The sequence below is a fragment of the Triturus cristatus genome, chromosome 11 (genome assembly GCF_964204655.1).
Source record: "Triturus cristatus chromosome 11, aTriCri1.1, whole genome shotgun sequence".
Taxonomy (NCBI): domain Eukaryota; kingdom Metazoa; phylum Chordata; class Amphibia; order Caudata; family Salamandridae; genus Triturus; species Triturus cristatus.
In genome coordinates, this window is record NC_140594.1 from 57624880 (window position 1) to 57645843 (window position 20964).

General features: G+C 43.0%; 1 protein-coding gene across 1 annotated transcript in view; it reads right to left on the reverse strand.

The window, feature by feature from the left end:
* The window catches only part of TXNRD2 (thioredoxin reductase 2), a 683633-nt gene that overhangs the window by 326206 nt on the left and 336463 nt on the right, over positions 1-20964 (reverse strand). The window contains exons 9-10 of the mRNA XM_085634274.1: positions 20815-20834; positions 17632-17723 (exon numbers count right to left, since the gene is read on the reverse strand). Coding sequence (XP_085490400.1) covers positions 17632-17723; positions 20815-20834 — 112 coding nt within the window. The remainder of the gene's footprint in view (positions 1-17631; positions 17724-20814; positions 20835-20964) is intronic.

A 20964-nucleotide genomic window follows, 5' to 3' on the forward strand; every position in this document is an offset into this window, starting at 1 on the left:
AAATTCCAGGGTATGCCCAAATTTGAGAATATCCAAGACCCACTTGTCTGTGGTCAATCTTCTCCAATGGTTGAGATGTCGGGATACATTCAGAATCCTGTAAATAAGGTGTGACAGAGCTGCTGCAGCAGCCGGAGGGTTTCTGTAGGACTGCTGCTGTTGATAGTTATATCTTCCCTGATTGCCTCGGTACTGGTATCTTTAATAACCACCACGAAAGGAATACGATCCTCTGCCTGCCCCTAGATCCCTGAAAAGGAGTCTTCCTATATTGTAAGGTGCCAAGGTCTCTGGCAGTGTCAGTATCTTTTTTGATGTCTTGCAGAGCCTCATCTATGTGTTTTTCAAATAACATATCACCATAGAATGGTATGTCCAAAATCTTTGTTTGGACCTCAGGGCGAAAGGTGGTAGATTTCAACCATCCCTGACGTCTGAGGACTGCTGCTCCAGCTAGTTGACGAAAGCCCAAGGAGGCTAGGTCCATAGAAATATCAATATTTCGAATGCAGCCCTTTCTCCTTCAAGGAGAATTTTTCTTGCCTCCTGTTTCTTGTCATCAGGTAAGTAATCAAGATATGGAGTAATGTCCGACCCTAATTGGCGGTCATATCTCCCTAGAATCGCCAGGGAGTTCGTAGCATGTACTGAAGCACCCGCCATGGTGGTAAATCGCTTACCAATGTTATCAAGGCACCTCGCATTCTTATCCGGCGGTTCTGTAACAGGAATGAATGGATTCCGAGACTTACGTTGAGCAGCCTGCGAAATAACGGAATCTGGTCTACGATGTCCAGAAAGGCAAGCAGGAGCATTATTTGGTGCTTTGTACTTTTTATCGATTCTGGGAAGAATCGCAGGCACTGAAAATGGATTTTTCATTATCTTAATTCCTTCTTCCCAGATATGATCTATTATAGGGATAGAACGGACGGACTTCCTACTCTGGTCTTTAAAATCGTAAAGGAAACAATCTGTTTGCTTCACAGATACAGGAAGATGAAATCGTGTTGCTGCCCTCTCCATAATTGCATGAAAACCCCCAATACCTTCAGGAGGGGAATCTACTGCCTGAGGAACTGGTGAAGATGGCATAGGAATCAAGTATTCATCCCATTCATCCACAGTCGTCGGCGAATTTGGTAATTCCCCATCCTCTGCAACAGTATCGTCATCATCATCCTGGACTAAGCGTTGCTCAGGTAAAACATCCTGAGGTTCATTAATAGGGGCAGAAGAACATGCGATCTGCAAAACAGGAGGCGTAGTAGGTTGTGTTGGAACAGGCGCTGCTGGTGGAAAACGTGCATTATAATCCCTTAACATAGCCGTCAGATCTTGCATTAAGGCAATAGGCATTTGCACCGTAGGTTCCTGCTGAAATGAAGTCTCTTGAGACTCTCGTAGAGACTCACACGGCTCATAGTACTCTTCCTCATCGTCTTCATCCTGATATTTAATCCGGAGTTGAGAAGGGTTGCGTGCTGGGCTAAAAAGTCCATCATCATCTGACTCCTCAAGATAGTGTCTAGGAGGCAAGGGTGAAATATGAGAAACGTCCTGATAATAGTTTCTTGAAGATGGGAACGTCAACGATAATTTTGATGTCAAAACTGGTGTAATCTGTAAAGATGCAGGTGTTTTACACTTCAGCGTCGACGAGATGTACATAGATGGTGAGTCAGTAACAGTCGAAATAGCCATAACAGAAGCTACCGTCGACGTTGTCATCATCGACGGAAAAACCATCGTCAACAATGTTGTCATTGTCGAAGCCACTGCTGTCATCGACGGTGGACTCATCGACGGGAGTTGTATCATCGTCGACGGTGGACCCGTCGGCGGGAGTTGAGCCGTCGTCGACAGCAGAAGCGTCGACGGCAGATGTCCCGTCGACGACGAGGTAGGCGTCAACGAAAAATGACTAGTCGTCGTCGTAGGTATCGTCGACGGTGATGAAGCAGGCAATGATATCGTCGTCGACGGTGCCGCCGTCGACAAAGCGATCGTCTACGACGTGATGTTCTTCGTCGACGAAGAGGAAGCATTCACCGTCTGAGGAAATTTCGTCGTCGACAGTGCTTTTTTCGACATAGACGGGATCCTGATAGACTCAGAATGAGTATTTTGCTGTTTTGAGGCAGTTTTCACAGAAATCTTTCCTTTTTCACCAGATTTCTCCTCTGAAGAGAATGAAAGCTTCTCTTTTCTTGAGGAAGAGTGACCAGTCTCAGAGTGAGGCTTCTTCAAGGTCTTACTCTGTCGCTCAGGGGGATCATCAGATCTATCCCTCTTCTTGGTTAGAGAGGTGGACGCCTGAGGACTAGCACTGCCATCATATCCTGAAACGACATCAGATGTAGCCTTCAACTTCTTCAGCCAAAACAGCAATCTTCCTTCTCTGTCTTTCAAAGTCTTAGCAGGGATGGTTCTACAAATCCTGCAGTCTTTAACCTTGTCAGCTGGGTAAAGACAGTAAATACATTCCTTGTGGGGATCCTCAAAATGAAGTCTCTTCTTCCCACATGAAGAACAAGGCAAAAACAAGCTTTTCTTAGAAGAATCAGACATAGCTACTCACAAAGTTCAACCAAAGGTGAAGAAAACTGAGCAGAGCTCAGGTTGACTCCCTGTCACACGACATGCGGTCGAAAATCTGAGGGTTTGCCTCTCTGTGGAGTGTTCTAAGAGGGTGCTGCAGCCTGATTGGCTGCGTTCCAAATTTGTTTTTTTTACAAAAGGACTAAGACAGGCTAATGTAGTGACACTTCAACTCAGTAACTCCCATAAACAAGCATTGGCATAGCCAATAGGTCTCGCCTTTGGGACCTTATAAGTGTTTAGCCATGCAACAGTTGCGTAACTAAATACTTACAAGGTCCCAAAAGCGAGACCTATTGGCTATGCCAAGCGGCCTTGCAGCTGCGAAAGTGATCGCGATCGTGATCAACATGAAAGCGGCCTTGCGGCCGGGAAAGTGATTGCGGTAAAACGCGGCGCGCGCGCCCGCGCACATGCACTATAGCTCTAGGCTGGCCTGGTAGCACTTTTTGGAGCCCTCTCAATAAGTCTCGCCAGACCAGCGCATGCGCTGTGTCAGGCGAGACCTAAAAAGTGAAGAATGGTACACGGATAACCTATGTAATAAAAAATCTAGATGTAAACATCTAGAAAAATCCTGGCGTAAATCCCAGCTGGAAACAGAAAAACGTAAATTTAAACTGGCCCTCACTCCTTATCATAAGAATCTAAAAAGGGCACGGAAATTCAGTCAATGATCTTTACAAAATTTTGAATTCCTTTACCAAGCCAACAGCATGCGCACAGCTGGTCGCCCCCTCTCAGGGACTGTGTGACAATATTGCAGTATACTTCGACGATAAAATCAACCGGATTTATGAACAAGTCCCTCCAAACGTCTGCCAGGTGCCACTAACTAAATCCGATTCAGCGCCGCTAGTAGGCTCAGGTGAAGGTTTGACACACTTTAAGGATATTGAGGTCACTAAAGTGGAAGCTATGGTAAACAAGGCAAAATCCGGATCTACTTTGGACATAATGCCCGCCCACAAATTTGCTCTCCTCGCCCCTCTTCAGGCCGCCCCAATTGCTGAGATCTTGATTTCATCGTTGAGTGAAGGCAGTGTGACTTTAGATTAGAAAGTTGCTCAAGTACTTCCTAGCAAGAAGAAAGATCAGGTACCGGCCGAAGTGCTCTCCAATTACCGTCCCATTTCGCTCCTTCCGCTTATGGGCAAATTGGCAGAGAGCTATGTTAATGCTCAATTAATGGACTATCTTTGAGGAGACGGCATCCTTGATCCTTCACTCGGGGTTTAGATCCAACTACTCCACCGAAACAACTCTCATCGGGGTCACGGATTATATAAAAATGCCCGTGGATGATAACAAAGGAGTGATGTTGGTTTTGTTGTATTTTACAGCAGCCTTCAACACGGTCTCTCATCAGAAACTGATATTTCGACAGAGAGGCCAGTTTGCAGGGGATAGCTCTCGATTGGTTGGTCAGCTTTCTCGATCATCACACGCAAACCATCAACTTAGGCCCTTTTCGATTCCAAACTGTGAAGCTTAGTAAGGGGGTGCCCCACGGCTCGTGTCTGAGCCCTACTCTGTTTAACATCTATTCGGCCCCCCTGGGTAAAGTGATCCGACAGTACGGCTTAACACCGTTCTCTTACGCTGACGACACACAATTACTCCTGTCCTTCGACAAGGACATGGAGTTTGTCGATCAGCGCTTTGCTAATGGCATGTCTGCCATAGCAGAATGGATGACTGAACACTTTCTGCAGTTAAATGCGGCCAAAACTGAAATCCTGCTGTTTGGTGCTGCACTAACTTCCTGGTCCCCTGAGTGGTGGCCGACAGTGCTAGGCCCCTCATCCTCTACCAACTTTGGTGGCAAAAAATCTAGGGGTCAAGTTGGATGTACAGTTATCGATGAAGGATCAAGTTATGACCACTGCCGGCACCTGTTATCATACTTTGAGCCTGCTGAGCAGTGTGTTCATGTGGCTACCCCTAACTGTATGCAGAACCTTAATTCAGGCTTTAATTATAGGTCGCCTGGACTATTGTAATGCTTTATTGGCATCTGCAAACGAGTCTTCTCTTAGCAGACTGCAGATCGTCCAGAATGTGGCTGCACGCCTAGCTCTTAACAAACCACCCCGCACCTCCCCCGGGCCATTACTGAAATCTCTCCATTGGCTTCCAATCCGCCAGAGAATAAAGTTTAAGCTCTGTTGCTTTGCTCACAGAGCACTTTATGGCACTAGCCCGAGTTATATGGCGGACAAGTTCAAAGGGTACTGCCCGAACCGGTGTCTCAGATCGGACCGCAAAAAGTTGTTGGTGGTCCCTCGTTTTAAGAAAAAAAGATCTGGAGGCAAAACTGTTGCATATCTGGCGCTAATATACTGGAATTCTCTGCCAGAGGATTTACATAAATGGCCTAGTCTGCCCTGCTTCAGAAAACTCTTGAAGACGGAATTATTCAAGGCTTGAGCTATGGGAATCTGTGCCTGACTGACCTGCTTCTATGTTAGCGCGGTGATACCCCTACGGGGGTGATTCCAGCGCTCTATAAATTCCCTACATACATATATACATACATACCCATGTTGAGCCAGTGTCCAACTTCCTCAACTGAGCTTTTTTTCTGAGCAGGAGGCCTGGTACTGTTCATCAAAGAGGATCAGCGGGAGCAGTTGGTACCTAGACTGGCAGCTCTGATTAGTTTCCCTGCACAGTGACAAATTGGTCAGGCTGAAACAAGTTGCCCAGTAAAGAGGGAAATGCATTTTTTATCATATTTCCTTGGATTATTCTTACTGTTTGTAGGGCTGGCCCGACTGCAACGTACAAATAATAAAAGGGCCCCTGGAAGGTCCAAGAGGGATGCCTCACTACCTCACCTGCTTAAAGACTGCCCAAAACCCTGTAAAAGTCTCCAAATTAATTTTCCAAATAATGAACTCCAGTGTTTTTTGCAGGACTTCAGCACCAGTGGTCTGCTTGCAAGCCAGGACACTTCAGAGGCGCTTTTATACAGATGGCAGCACAAAAAGCACAGGCCTGCACAAGATTTCTGTATGCCAAATAAAAGGCAGAGAGGTTAAGCAGTTCAGATGCTCAAAAGGTCTGTGAAACAACATGCACGGTTTAAAGCCGCACTATGACATAAAACAACCGAGATGAAGAAAACATTAGAAGGAAAAACAGCCGTCCAGAAACGATTCAGTAAGTTTGAGAGAGCAATGTGGTGTCAAGGGAGGGCCCTACATTAGGAATTTAAAGAGGAAGGGATGGGGCCCAGCTACCCAGCATGCACACTCGGTACCTGCATTCAAAGCAGCGAAATTAACAACTGTGAGCACAGTTTCCAATCCGACCACTAGGTGGCAAGGTACCCATGAGGTAAAACAGGAAAGTGCCTGGACCAAAGAGAATCTATATTGTTCAATTGTGCATTGATTCGATACTGAAAACAATTGAAACATCAATTGAAACAGTTGTAAGTGACATATGTATGTGTGTATATAATGTGACCAAGACTCAAGAGAATCGAAACACGTTATCTGTTGTCATCTGTCTGAAAATTAAACTGCTATCTGTAATGCAACTCCGGAGTGGCAATGGGACCTCCGGGGCAGTAAATGGCTCGGGAGTGGGGTCGCAAGTCCCCCTCCCCAAAATGTAAAACTCGGCCAATGGGGATGGAGTCCCTGTGAGGCTCAGGAAGGGTGGGCCACAAGCACCCCACCATAGAATTAAAAGCAGCCCCTGGGGCCTTCTCAAAGATCTAGAAGGGGATCTGCATGCTCCCTTCCCTAAATATGCATTCGGTCCCTGGGGAAGGGGGTCCGGGGGCCTCTATAAGGCTCGGGGAGAGGGTCAGCACACTCTAAAAATAAATTGCACCAACTTACAGGTCCTTGCCCATCCTAGAATGCTTAGTCTTTAAGCACCAGAGGTCACTGTTTAATTTTTTTCAAAGGGGGTGGGGATTTACCCTGCCCCTATATGGTTTTTTTTTTGTAGTTTTACTCAGGAGAGGGGGCGGAGTCTCTAAGTCCTAAAATGGCAGCCGCCACATCTTTGTTGATGTTGTGTAAGCCAATCAGATCTTATCTCAAATTCTGTCAGCTCTGCCGTGTAAAATATACAAACCATTACCTTAGGAAATGTGTTCCTAACTATAACTACTGGCAGTTATTGTTAGGTTCACCTTTCCAAAGAAATCGATTTTTTTGGTTTGCTTATAACTTTAGTGTCGTTTGACAAATCTTCACAAAACATTCCAAAACGAAGGGCCTGATTTATATTTTGGCGGCAGGTTACTCCGTCACAATGGTAACGGATATCTCGTCTGTTGAAATATAAATTTCGTAGGATATAATGGAATTTATAATCCTACAGACTGGATATCCGTCTCTGTTGTGACTGAGTAACCCATCCGCCAAAATTTAAATCAAGCCCTAAGTCTGATCCACCTCAGCTTCTTCCTGGAAAGTTTCAGGGTGGTCCGTCAATTGAGGCCCAAGAAAAAGGGGATCTCAAAACATGTTTTCCCCATGCAAATTTCCATGGAAAAAATTAACAGCGATGCCACAAAAACGGCTGAACTGAATTACACCAAATTTGGCAGAAAACTTGATCTTGGTCCAGAAAGTGTGCTTTTTGTGATTTGGTGTATATCAGTTTAGTAGTTTTGAGAAATTAAGGTTCAAAATGTACACATATGTACCTCCGCAGAGGATCCACTCAGCTGACAGATCTCAAGATAAGATCTGATTGGCTGCCCCACAACAAAGATGTGGAAGCAGCCATCTTAGGATTCTAGGACTCAGTCCCCCGTCTTGCAAAGATTTTTTTTTAATAAAAACATGTAGGGGGCAGGGTTAGGTATACACTATCCCCCTATGCCAGGTGGGGTGGTCCCAAAAAAGTCTTTTTTGTTTTTTAAACGTTACAGCTAATTTGCACACAAAAAAACGGGCTCCCACTCTGGGGTTTGGTGCAATATATTGTTTTGGGGATGGGGCATGCAGTGGCCCTCTACAAGCCACTTTAGTTCCGATGACCCCATCTCCGTTGCTGATTTTTTAGGGGGAGGGAGGTTTGTGACCACCCCCCACAAGCCAAAGTACAGCCCTGGAGACCCCAGTCCCTTGGGGCCAAATCCTTTCTCTAGGCGAGTGGGGGCGTGCAGCGTCCATGCTGAAGTACGACCGTGGGCCTCCGTCCCTAGTGGCCAAATAATTGTTTTAAAGGTCGTGCATCCCCCCCCCCATTTGAGCCGAAGTTCGGCCCCAGGGCCCCCATACCCTGGGACTTGAGCTATGCCTCCCACCTTTGGTGGGAGCAGTAATGCACCACCAGGCGGGAGCAAACATTTCTTTTTGGTTCCCTGCTTGCAGAAAAAAATGTTTACTCTCACAGGGCGGGAGCATAGTTGTTGCAAGCACCCAGCATGGGTGCCTGCCGGGAAGGCAGCAGGGGCCCCGGGGCTCCCACCACCGCCCCTAATGGATTTAAGGGATGAGGTGTCTCAGGAGGGCACCGGGGCATGCACAAAAATAATAGCTGGACGGCTCCCACCAGGTGACCCAGCAGGGGCCGCAGGGGCTCCACATGTGGCCTTCAACTGATGTAAGAACTGTGGGTGCCCTGGGTGGGCACCGTCCAAAAAACAAAGTGGCTGCCTCCTGCCGCACTCATAATGGATAGTAGCCAGGGAGCCGACAGAGGTCGCGGGTGCCCTGAGACTCCCACCACAGCCTCCAAAGATCTGTAGGTGTCCCAGGTGGGTCCAGGACACCCACAAACAAAATAAGTTAAAAAAAGAAAAAGAAAATAGAAAAGAATAATAAATGAGCGTCTGGAGCTGCTCTTTCATTATTTACAACTCGGGAAGGAGCGCCACATAATGTCTTCGTGGGATAGTTTGAATATATTTTGGTGCATGATGGTGCCTCAATCTAGGCAGGGGCACCACCAGCACACTTAAGCTGTGGGTGACTACAGGGAGTATAACCGCCCCACAGAGATACCTAAAATAATAACCCTATGTGTCTTAAAAATCCAGAGCGCTGTAGCTTTTGCTCTTCAGCCTGGGAATGCAGGGACCCCTAGGGGTTGATCTTATGTCTGTCACATGTGACTTGAGGAGTCTAAAAAAGAGCCTGGCACTTGTTTAATTTCGTTTTTAATTTAAATGCTTTATTTCAGTGTTTGACAAACATTGCAATGACCCCGAACCTGCCTTTTATTCACTGAAAAAAAGGAAGGTTTATGTGACGTTATAGTTCGGTGACAATGCCAGTTGCAACATAACATGGTTGTGGTGAAGGAGCAAGTGAAGATACCACTGCAGAGCCTGCATGTGCCAATGGGCATGATGGACTAGCAGGGTACATGAGGCCAAGAAACCTCCATTATCCATGCTGGATCTGAGAAGGAGCCCAAAGTTTCTGCATCATCATAACCGGATTTTCCCAAACTCTCTGTGGAGGGTAAAGACCCTGAAAGTCGCCTGGACCAGAAAGGCTACTAGAAAGGAAACCCTGTGCTGCAGAAGACATGTAGGGTTATTAATAGATGACAACAGGATGGCCTCTGTCTTTAAGTGGTCCACAACTGAGTGCAGTGAGCTCCCTTTCAAAAGGAAGTTATTGAGATACAAGAATGTGTGTATCCCCAAGTTGGAAGACTGGCAGCAACACCCACCAACACCTTTGTCAACAACCAGAGGACATAAGTGATGCTAAAGGGTAGGACGGTAATTGAAAGTGTTCCAATCCCACCATGAACAGAAGAAAGCCTCTGTGAAATTGCAGGACGGGCAGATGGTAGTACACGGCCTAGAAGTCCAAGGGCACCATCCAGTCCCCCGGATCCAGGGCAGAGTGAACCTGGGACATGGTCAATATCTCGAGTTTGTCCTTCCGAAGGAAGGAGTTCAGAAACCAGTCTAATATTGGCCTGAGCTCTCTGTCTTTTTTGGGCAACAGAAAGTACTGAGTAAAATCCCCTGCCCCACTCCGATACTCTCAATAGTGCCTCTTTGGCCGGCAGTGGTTGAACTTCCTGGGCAAGGATTGAAGAATGATCTGTCAAAGTCTGAAAACACTGATGAGACAGGAGGAAGGCAGATAAAAAGGGGAGTGATTATCTATACTGAATGACCTGCAGCTAGCTGCTACTCATCTGAGCAAAATGCACACCTGCCAGGTAGGTAAAAATGAATGCTGCTCCCTACCTGCTGTCTAGGACTTTGGGAAGGAGAATCAAAGCCACTGAACTGCAGTCACCACAGGCGACAAAGAGGAAGAAAATGGCTGTTATGTTTCAGATCCACTCTGGCCCCAGGTGGAATAAAAAAAGTGAGCAATCTGCGGTTACAAGTATCCATCAGAAGAAACAGGCTTTCTCAAAATCTTTAAAAGGAATGGCTTTCACCTCTCTGATCATTCCAACCTGACAAAAGCAATTTGCATAACTAGAAAAAAACTTAATTTGTTTCTTTTTATGATTTCTTTTTAGAGCCCCCCCCCCGAATCTCGCTTCTTTCAGCAATACTCCTGTCAACCCTGCCCTTTTCCTCTGCTCGTTTTGCTCGTTCATGTCCCTGCCTCCTGCATTTACACTTCAAACTTGCTCTTGCCCCATGCCGTACTACATTTTTTGTACTTTTGTCCCTTCCTTTCTCGTCCCCTTCACATTCCACCACCCCCATACCACCAATACCACACTACCACCAATACCAAACTTCGCCTTTACCCCACAACACCACCACTGCCAACAATAGCGCCACTGCAATACCAAAACCAAATTACCACTAATACCACAATCAAAAATACAACAGTTCTACCGATACCATACCATGAACACTAGGGTCACTACCAGGGCCGGACTGGCCGTAGCGGGCATCGGGCAATCCCCCGGTGTGCCGCACGGGTGGGGGCCGGTTTTGGGCCCTTGGGGGCTGTTTTTGTTACAGGGCTGTTTTTGCAGCATAGCTGCAAAATCGGCCCTGTAACAAAATCGTTCGAAAACCGGCCCTGGCACAGAGCACGGCAGCACCCCCAACCCCTCTGCCCCCCCCTCTACCCCCGTGGAGGGTGGAGGACGAGCAGTTTGCCAGTTCCAGTTTTGGTTCCCAGTCCGGCCCTGGTCACTACCAGGCATTGGAAAGCCAACAGATTCCTCAATGGAAACTTCATTTCCGTATACCTGTGTTTGCATGCGTTGTAGCACTGAACCTACTCCTACTGGCTTTGCCAATGCTTATTTTCTTTTCTCTTAAGTGTCCATTCTCTATCTGAAAAACTCCTCTTATTTCTTTATTTTAGATTACTGATCAAAAATTAGAACAGGCTAATGTTGTTTTTTCTTTTTTCCATTTTTGTTTTGCACAATTTTCCAATTTCTTCTTTTCTTGGCAAATGTAGGGGGAATTTGTCTTATGATAAATACGTTTTCTTTTAACAGATGTACTCACAATGTGACACTAAATACGTGATGTTTTTATTATTTTCATTTTTGGGCCAATTTGGATATTTGACAACTTGTTTGTGGTTCTGATTCAACAATTTGCGTTGTGATTCAACAATTTCGTTTTTCCACTTTCTTCCCACAGTACAAGGAAGAAGAATCCAGTCCTCCATGCTGGGCTTACCAATTGGTATTGTGTGTCTAGACCTCCCATGACTCATACAATAGCACAAAAATCAATCCGAAATATACAGTTTTCTAAATTTCATACTATGTTTCACACCCATGCATCAGTGCGTGCTAAACAGCACAATGTGAACCGCTTTGATACAATGAGAAGGCCCGCCTTTACACACGTAACCTCAATATTCTTTTCCTACAATCACTGAAAAACCTCCCAAAGAGATGTGGATTTCCCAAAGTGAGAACAGAACCTGTATCCGAAAGGATCAACCTTGTAAGGAACTCCTAGGCAGCTTGTGAGCCCCTCCCAAACGCAAGGCTTGATTTCTGGTGGCGAAAAACATGATCACAAGAACAGGTCACCTAAGAAAGCTGAAAACAGTCCCTAGCACACGTATTAATTATAGATGCTTAAACGTATAGCGTGTTTTCACAAAAGCTTCAATCAAATGTACATAAGAATGAATTAGTCTTTTTTCTTCTTGGTTGTTCTTTTATTAGTTGCCAGTCTTCTCAGTTATTCATAACAGCCACATGCCAACACGTGTTTCGTCGCTATAAGGGAATGTAGTCCCACGACTTTTTCACGGCTATTTCCTGCTTGATTGTAGCATTTAATAAGTGGTGATAGTTCCAAACCGCCAATGGTTTCTGGTGTGGCGGCGTCACACGTAGCAATAAGAATCTGCAATCCTTTCTTTGTGTATTCAGTTTCCCTTTCAGTACTTATTCTACTTATTAAATGCTACAATCAAGCAGGAAATAGCCTTGAAAAAGTCGTGGGACTACATCTATAAGCATCTATAATTAATACGTGTGCTAGGGACTGTTTTCTATTGTACAGGGTCAAGGCTCATGATTCTGGGAAGTAGGGTGGTTCTTCTCACCTTTTAGCACCGTAGATTACTTAGTTCTGGACAACTATACATGTGAACTTTCTCTGTGGCGCCTTTACCTAAAACAAATACCACAGTTTTACAGCATTCAACACCTAATAAAGCATCTTCTTCACCCTCAAGGTTAGACTCTTGTGCTTTCAATTGTATACTAGGCGAAGGACTCAGAATAAAGGTCTCAACTACACGCTCCACATTCTACAAGGATGGGGCGGAGCTCAGGGCATTGTGAAATGTAGAGATATCACAGGTTTTAAAGCGCAGAGACTGGGAAACACGGCATATAACAAAGATGGGTTTATTCCTTCAGAGAGCCTCATTCAACAACATCTCCAGCATAACTGTCTTCCAAGGAACCCTCATCATGACTTAACCACATGCATGTTCTGACAACACTCATGACATCACATGCATGTTCTGACAACACTCATGACGGAACTAATGCTGTTTGGAGAAGCCAAACTATTGTGGACCCCTGATTGGTGGCCCCCCGATTTGGGAGTAGCTCCAGAATCCAAACAGGTTGTGAAGAGTTTAGGGATTCGGATGGATCAAGACCTGTCATTTGGACAGCATGCTAACCATACTGCTGGAATTTGTTTCCATACGATTGGCCTGCTACGCAGAGTCTTTCCCTTACTACCGGACTCTTTCAGAAGAACTCTGGTCCAGACATTGGTTCTGAGTCGAATTGACTACTGCAATGGCCTGTTGCTTTCTGCCAACGAAAATGTGCTGGCCAAGCTTCAGGTCATTCAAAACACCGCGGCTCGTCTTGTCCTTAATGTTCCTCCAAGAACTGCGTCCAAACCTCTTCTGGAGAAACTGCACTGGCTTTCCATTCGCCAGAGATCTAAGTTCAAGTTATGCTGCTTGATCCATAAATGTTTAAATGGACAAGGGCCTATTTATCTTCAGAACAAATTTGTTCCTTATGTTCCAAGTCGTTCACTTAGGTCCAGTAACTGTCTTCTTCTGATGACTCCCCGTGCAAAGAAATCTAGACACGGTGGTAAAGCGCTATCTATCGTAGGCCCTACCCTATGGAACAGACTTCCTCTTCATCTGAGACAGTGCAAAGAACATCTCACTTTCAGGAAACTCCTGAAGACTGTGTTGTTCAGAAACGAGATCTAGCTCCTATTATTCCTCTGTTTCTACCGGCTCCAGAAAGCGCAGAGATACTCCAGCTGGAGTCGATTCTAGCGCTATATAAACCCACAAATAAATAAAATAAATAAATACCATGTCAAACTCCACATTCCCTGCTCTAAGCACCACAAACACTTAATCCCACACATCTTCCTCCTTATGAAAAAACGACCACAGAGAGTAGAAAAAGAGAGTTAATCAAAAACATAGTATTGGAGAAGTTTGGAACTCTCTTCCTTGAAAAACGCTGGTATGTCCTTGTGCGACAAGATGCTCCTCTTATCCCATGTTTTAGGTATCTGCTCATTGTTACAAAAACTATAACCCTTTGGGGCATGGAGAAACCCTGCTCATTTTGCATTTGTGACTGTGTCTGTTTTTACTGCATACTTGAGCAGTTTAATCGCTCTTAAGGGACTCGCGTGCCTTACAAGTACCTTCCTCACAACAGCTTCTATGTTCATCCTAAATAAGCAAATACCTTTATGCACATCGTATCCAAATTCCTTCTTACAATGCTCCGCTAACTCTCTCCTCATTCATAATTCAATTTTCTGATGCACTTTCTCTTTCCAACTTCTTCCCATACTTTTTGCCATTTGGATACCCTCTTTGAATGTTCTGATAAATCTTTCAACAATTACGATTTTCTGAGCATGCCTCAACACACTTTATGTGTGCAATCCCCGTTGATCTTCAAAGGAGCTGAACTCCACTCTCAGTTAATCAGAACTCCATTCTCTCTCAAAAATGTATTTCAAAAACGGATAACAGCATTAGTATTAATAGACTAAATACATACACCTGGAGTCAAAAACAGAAAACATCTACTCCCAACTACAAGTACTGTGCATCTTTACATATTGAGTAGGACCCACAATGTGCAATATAATATCAAAACAGGGTTCAAATGGTAAGGACCCGCATCAGACGGGAGGTGTCCTCATTGTGCAAGCCCCGTCACCGTGCACAGGTCACACAGTCTCTGACCTGCCTTTCCACCTGCAAATCGATCCCTAGCGAACCAAAACCATCCTCCATCTCTAATTCATATTAATTAACACTCCAGTATCCAGCATGCGCCAATTCAATTAGTCTCTTCCCCCAAATTACACAGAAGTAAACAGCATCCCTTCTTGCTCAGACATCTCCTCCTAAACATTACAACAGGTCTCCAGTATATATGCTTTTCCTTATCTTTCTTCCTATCTTACCTCATACATCTACACACCTTTTACAACTTTGAATCGACTTGCAGAACGTTTTCCTGCTCACCTTGAGTGACTACTCCATCTGTCACCAGAAACACCTTTACATCTGCTTCAACAACATGAGCATTATTTCACCATCAATACCATGAACCACTAAGCTGGATACGCAGTATGCCTTTTTATTTGACCTCCGGCAATGTGCCTTAAAATCAAATCAAATTCCAGTAACCCTATTCTCCATTTGCATTTCCTTGATGACACCAAGTCAAGACCCTTTTCTAATAAAGACATCATTAATGGTTTACAGTTAGACACCACTTCTAACTATGTGCCCCAAACACAATTCTTGAAATCTTTCATTTCCCAAAACACCACTACGGCCTATCTTTCAATAGTGTAATAGTTCATTTTGGCACCTTTAAGAGCTCGTGAGGAAAAAGCAATGGTATTCACAACTGCTCTAACTCTCTGAGCAAGTGCCACACACAGCCCCTTTTCAGTAGCAATACTGCATTTGAAAGCAGGAATATAACTATGTAAATCAGGCACATAAAATAATTTATAATTAAGATTGTTAAGCTTCTGCTCACACTCACTAGACCAAATAAAGTCTGCTCCCTTTTTTTTAAAATTCTTTTTATCAAATCAAAACAAGCTTCAGATATAAGCATCTTTCGGTATATATATATATATATATATATATATATATACACACACACACACACACAAGGCATGTAGAGGATAAGACACATTGCCAGCATTATAACATGTAGTATACAAATACACAGTATACGGAGCCGCAAAATACCCACTGGAGTAAGTCTCGAAACCCTCCCAGAAAACCCAGTCAGTGTACCCCGTGAGACCCTCACAGACCCCTATACACCGTCCATGCATCTGCTCCCTTTTTAAAGTAACTTGGGCAAAGATGCAGTCTTACTTGGAAAGTGTGTACAAACATGTTATAATATTCCACCATCATTTTTCTTTTCTGGTCAACTTTCTGATGATCCTCCCAGACATCTTTTTTAGCTTAATTCCTTCCTTGATAATCATATGTGTCAGGTAATTAATTTCACTGTCAATTGACCTACATTTGGTCCTCTTAAAAAACTAATACTATTCCCCATAAGATGAGAACCTTTTTAACTCTCATAGTGTTTACCCACCATACGTCAAAAAAACAAATCATCAACTTAAAGTGAGCAACCTCTATACCACCTAAAAGATCATTCATAATTCATTGAAATACTGATGTGACTAAAAGTAACCAAAAAGCATGTGGCAAACCTAAAAGCGCAAAATGGAGCCATGAAAGCTGTCAAGTACTCAGACTTGTTTGATTATAAGCAGACATGTGATCTAAGGTGGAAAATACACTGGCTCCTCCCAACAAACTCACTACTTCAGCAATTTAGGTAATAGATATGTATTCACCACTAAGAACCTATTTTGTGCTCTCAGATCGATATATAATCTACCATCTCCACTGGGTCTGTGTGCCACTACCATTGTAACCAACCATTCTGTAGCTTTGACTGGCTCTATCATTATAACTCCAGCATTCTGATCTCAGCTGCACAAGATAATTGGCTGAAATTGGTACATAGATTGATGGACTCCTTGAACTCCCACAGTCTTTCCAAAATTCCACTTTAGTGAGGTGTGAATAGAGGTTTCTGTTAGAACTGCTGACAAGTTAGTTTTAAAGTTACAAACTAATTTATAAACTGTGTTGAAGTGGTGCTATGGAAATCAATGGAGACTTCAGAATGCTATCAAACAGACATCCAGAAAATGACCACAAAAGAACCACCAGGCTCATCTAGCCTGTTCATAGCCATCAAGATGCAATGTTGTAGTCTCTACTTCCATGAAGGTTTGCACGCTAACTGGTGGATTTGAATTATAGACTACAAATTTTAATTAAACTATTCATGCATACCCACACACGTATACTAATGACAAATTAAAAAAGTAAAAACAACATATATTTGTTACTTTTGGCAGCCATTTCCACAATGTTATTCAATATTAAGGTAGTGCCCCCCTTTGTGAATGAAGCAACTGCCATATCCACAATGTTAATCTTGAGCCCCTGTAGTAAATCTAAAACTCAGACAATCAAGGCATAACTTATGCCCTAGATCTCAATGGGATCTTTCGTGCACTGCAAAAAATGGTTTGCAGTAAATGTGGTCAAAAAAGTTACTTGTGTTCAGAGATTAACTAAATATAATTTAGCAAAAATGGTTGAAATATTAAGAATCAAAAGAAAAGAGAGCCAAAATGGTACCCTTATCTTCTTGTTGTTTATCGCATGAACCTCATACCCTGAACGGCATAGAAACACTTTATATCATACAAAAGAATTAGAAGGGAACATGGTGGGGCATCTGGAGAGGGGGCAAGTGCAAATGGAATGAGTTTATAAAGTCTGAAGCCTTTCTTGTGAATGGTTTTCAAAAGATCGAAAACTGGAAGAAACTTTAATGTTGGCGAGTATGGTTGTATGGTCATGAGGCAACAGTCGAGAAGGACTATTCATGGAGATCAGCCCTACATCCACTGGCAATACTCTTCTCTCTACCAGGCTTGTTTCTGCTTGTATTGCTTTCACTCTAGCTTTCAGTTTTTTTCTTCTTCAAAGGAAAACAATCCAGTTCAAACCCTACGGTCAACAGTTCCACAAAAACACCTCTTTGGAGGGGTTATAGTCAAAGATAAAGGATTCGCAAAAGTCACTCTCAATATGGTTAATAAAAAGGGAAACAGAAAGTCCTAGAACAATGGGCCTAATGTAATTTCCATTAACCCAATTTAGAGAGTTTTCTTAACACAGGCTTCCTCCATTTTTTCTGTTTAGTGAGTAAGACCAGTATATCAACAAAAAGTATCCAATTGACTTTAGATGTTTCCTCCCAACCAAATTCCTTTAAAAACTTTACTGCTCTGAATAGGAAAGCGGGTTAGCAAAGATTGGGAAGAACCATATGTTCTGGGAGAGGATTTTCAAGAATAAATCAGGGTTTGACTTTCAGGCCTCTGTTCCAACCACTTGCAAGAAAGTACTTTGCTAGAGTGCAGGTAGTTGTGGAAAGAACTCGATTACAAAATGAAATCAGACAAAAAGCTCCCAGTGATTGATATTTTGTGTAAATAAGTACCTGATCAAATCCTCGAAGAGGTATGCTTCTCACCATGGCGGTGGTGTCCATTCCAAGACCTGTGAGAAATCCAGCGCATTCAAGAGAAACATCTGGCCATTGTGCAGTCAAGGACAGAAGACCCTGAGAATGGATGGTTTCCAAACATGTAAATTTCTAAGACACGTTTCTCACAATTCCTTCCCTTTGTATTCATCATGTTGCAATAGATCCTCTACATTCTGGGGCTGATTCAAAAAGTTTCTTCATGTTCAGAACGTGCGTGTACATACGTGTATTTAGTTTCATTTATCGTGAAAATAGTCTGGGAAGATGTCAGAAGGCTTTACACAATTAGAGTGGTAGAGTGGCCAAAAGTAACAGAAAACAGAAAGGCATTTTGTGTAACACAAAATAAGAATATATATTTTTTGCTTCATTAAGACATCCTTCATGTAACATACAAAACTACAGTTTGCTGTGCACAGACAAAATCAAAGTCAAAATCAGCTTTATTCGGTGCATGTAAAAGAAAACACAATTAAAGCATACTAATACGCACATATATAGACAACATTCCTACATAACAACATCATTAGTTTTAAAAAGTTAACAATTTATAAAACTTCAAGCCAAACGATGGCGAGATTAAGGCCTATTTCCGATACAAATAAATATAAGTATGCCTATTGTACGAAATACTGTTAAAAATGAACCTCGATAGTCTAAGTTGGATCAGGTTTTACTCATTGAGCTGTTCACGAAGCATATTAAACAGTTATAAAGTGCCAATGCCTTAAGGTGCCAAGAATAAATAAAATACAAGCTGCCACAAGTTATATGACAAAGTGCTGGTACGTTATAAGTGCATAACAGTGCATAGAGTGCACAATGCCACATCTTATCACGATAAAAGTTTTAAAAAGTATATGCTAAAAACAATCATCCTAATTTTCATGTAACAATGCATCCAGTTGCGCGTAGTCCTTTCTTTTCTTAATTGATAGTTGTATAAATCGAGTTACAGTTTTTATAATTTTCACGTTTTCCAGGCTACACACAAAATTAAACACGTATTTATAGTTATAAAGCATATTTATTAAAAAGAGGGGTTTTAAAACCGGTTTCCCGGATATCCCTATAAAAACTACAGAAAAGGATAAAATGCAAGGTAGATTGTGGGGTTTTGCCGTCACACGGACAGGCTGGTAAGTTGTAGAACCACTTTTCCGTTCTCGGGAATGCCACTAAATAATGTAATGGGCCCGTCCTTAACCTGGTTAAATAAATTCTGTGCTGACTGTGCCTTAACAGGATCAAATATGGCTGAGTACCCCCCAGGAGCGGGCTTTCACAATAAGACACCCCACTCTGTTTTTGTCTGGCAGCCCTTTCTCTTTCATATTCCATGGCGGTTGTGTATCTCAATTTCAAGTTGTTTTTACTATATTCCAGAATAAGTGACGGGTTCTTTTTATCAAAGTTTACTTTGCATCGTGTTAAAAGGCTAAAAATGTACTCCAACCATAGTATTTTTGAACTGTGGTCTACAGCTAGGCAATCCATTATTAAATCTTTTGTGAATGTTGTTTCTTCTTTTGCCTATATCCCTTGCCAAAAAGTAAGGCCTGCCATACTTATTGTGTCGCTTAAGTATGGTACAGACAGTTCTTTACGTACTATGGTGTTCGCTGTTGCTCTTGGAACTGCCAATAGTCGTTTTAAAAACTTATTTTCGTTAGTTTGTAGGATGGCCGTATTTGCTCTCCCCCATATCACGGCCCCGTAACAGACCCCTGAAACACACTTATTCCGATATAAAGTTAAAAATTCTCGTATAGGTTTGTTTCCCAGTTTTGCAGATAATCTAAAAATACCCTCAATAATTCTTAGAAATTTCATGTTACATGATTCTATATGCACATTCCATGTGCAGTTCTTATTAAAAAGCATCCCCAAATACGAAAACGATGGCACTCTATTGATAACAACCCCATCCACATGATGCGGTCTGTTGTTGGGCCTGTTGCTTCCGCGTGACATGACAAATGTATTCTTTAAATTTAGCTGTAAGTCATTTTGAAGAGTGCTATTACAACAATAAGGGCTTGTGTGGCTACATAAATTTTAGAGGGCTGTCTAGTTAAAATATTGTTATAGTTTACAGCTTTGGGGTTCTGTGGTTATGTACAGCGTATTAGACCTAAAAATGGTAACAGAGCACTTTATACAAGTACATACACAATTTTCACTGACCAAGTGAGAGTAAAAATATACATTTGTCTATTAGATATAGTAGCAACGAGAAGAATAACAAAAGGTGACCTTGGAAAACGGCATAAGGGCACTAGAAGTAATATAGGTGCGTACTAGGTCAGTGTAAGTAAACATCATTGGTCCTCAGGTAGATGATTTTGGACTCAAAAAAGGGAAGGCAGCGGTGCAAGCTACCAAACTCAGTTATCCCCACCACTGATAAACAACCTCAATAACTGAGGGGGCCACAACTAGGTAAGATCCAAGTGTTATCCACTGATCCCAACTGGCAGAAATCACAACAGACACTACGAGCAATTGCAATTTGGGATACATTACTGTTACTTTGCGATAGTTTGTCTGGTCTCTTTTAACATAGCATGGCGATGGACTGTTTGGTTCTCTGGGCCGATCCTAGTATGAGAGCCAGAGGGAGAAGGTATCCAAAGGGAAACACAAAGTAAACTATCAACAGACTGCCGCTTTACTAACATGTGTCAGGTGCTGCTAGCAAGGCCTCTTGCAGACGTTCGTCAAGAAAGTCTCCCAGATCATTCCTAGCTCAGCCCCTTTAATGCCTTGGTGTGTTTATTACTTCAATGCCTCAGGGAACTCCACTCCGGTTCCAAATCCCTCTTTCTCGTACCTGGCCCCCCGGTACTGGAACCAGCTCCCCATCTCACGGAGGCAATACCCAGACCATCTTCAGTTTAGAAAGGCCTTGAAAAACGCCCTGTTCTTGTCTATTTCGTAGTGCCAGCTCCCTCCGATAGGCCCGCAAGCGCAGAGACAACCCTTCGGGGGTGATTCAGGCGCTATATAAACTTTTTAAATAAATAAATGGGCAACACGGGCAGTTCAAGCTTAGTTTTAACTCAAATACTTTAAACACTAAACAGCATCAATCAAAAAACAACAACCAATGGGATATCACCGAATAAAGGATACAGCTGGCTCCAACCACTAATCTGTAAAAAAAAAATAAGCAAAGAATGAATGAGTTATGTCTCTTTATTAACACGTTTAGTCTTCAATCATACCATGTTAGGCCGCCAACTGACTTCAGAGTAAAATACTTACACTTTTCAAGCCTCAACA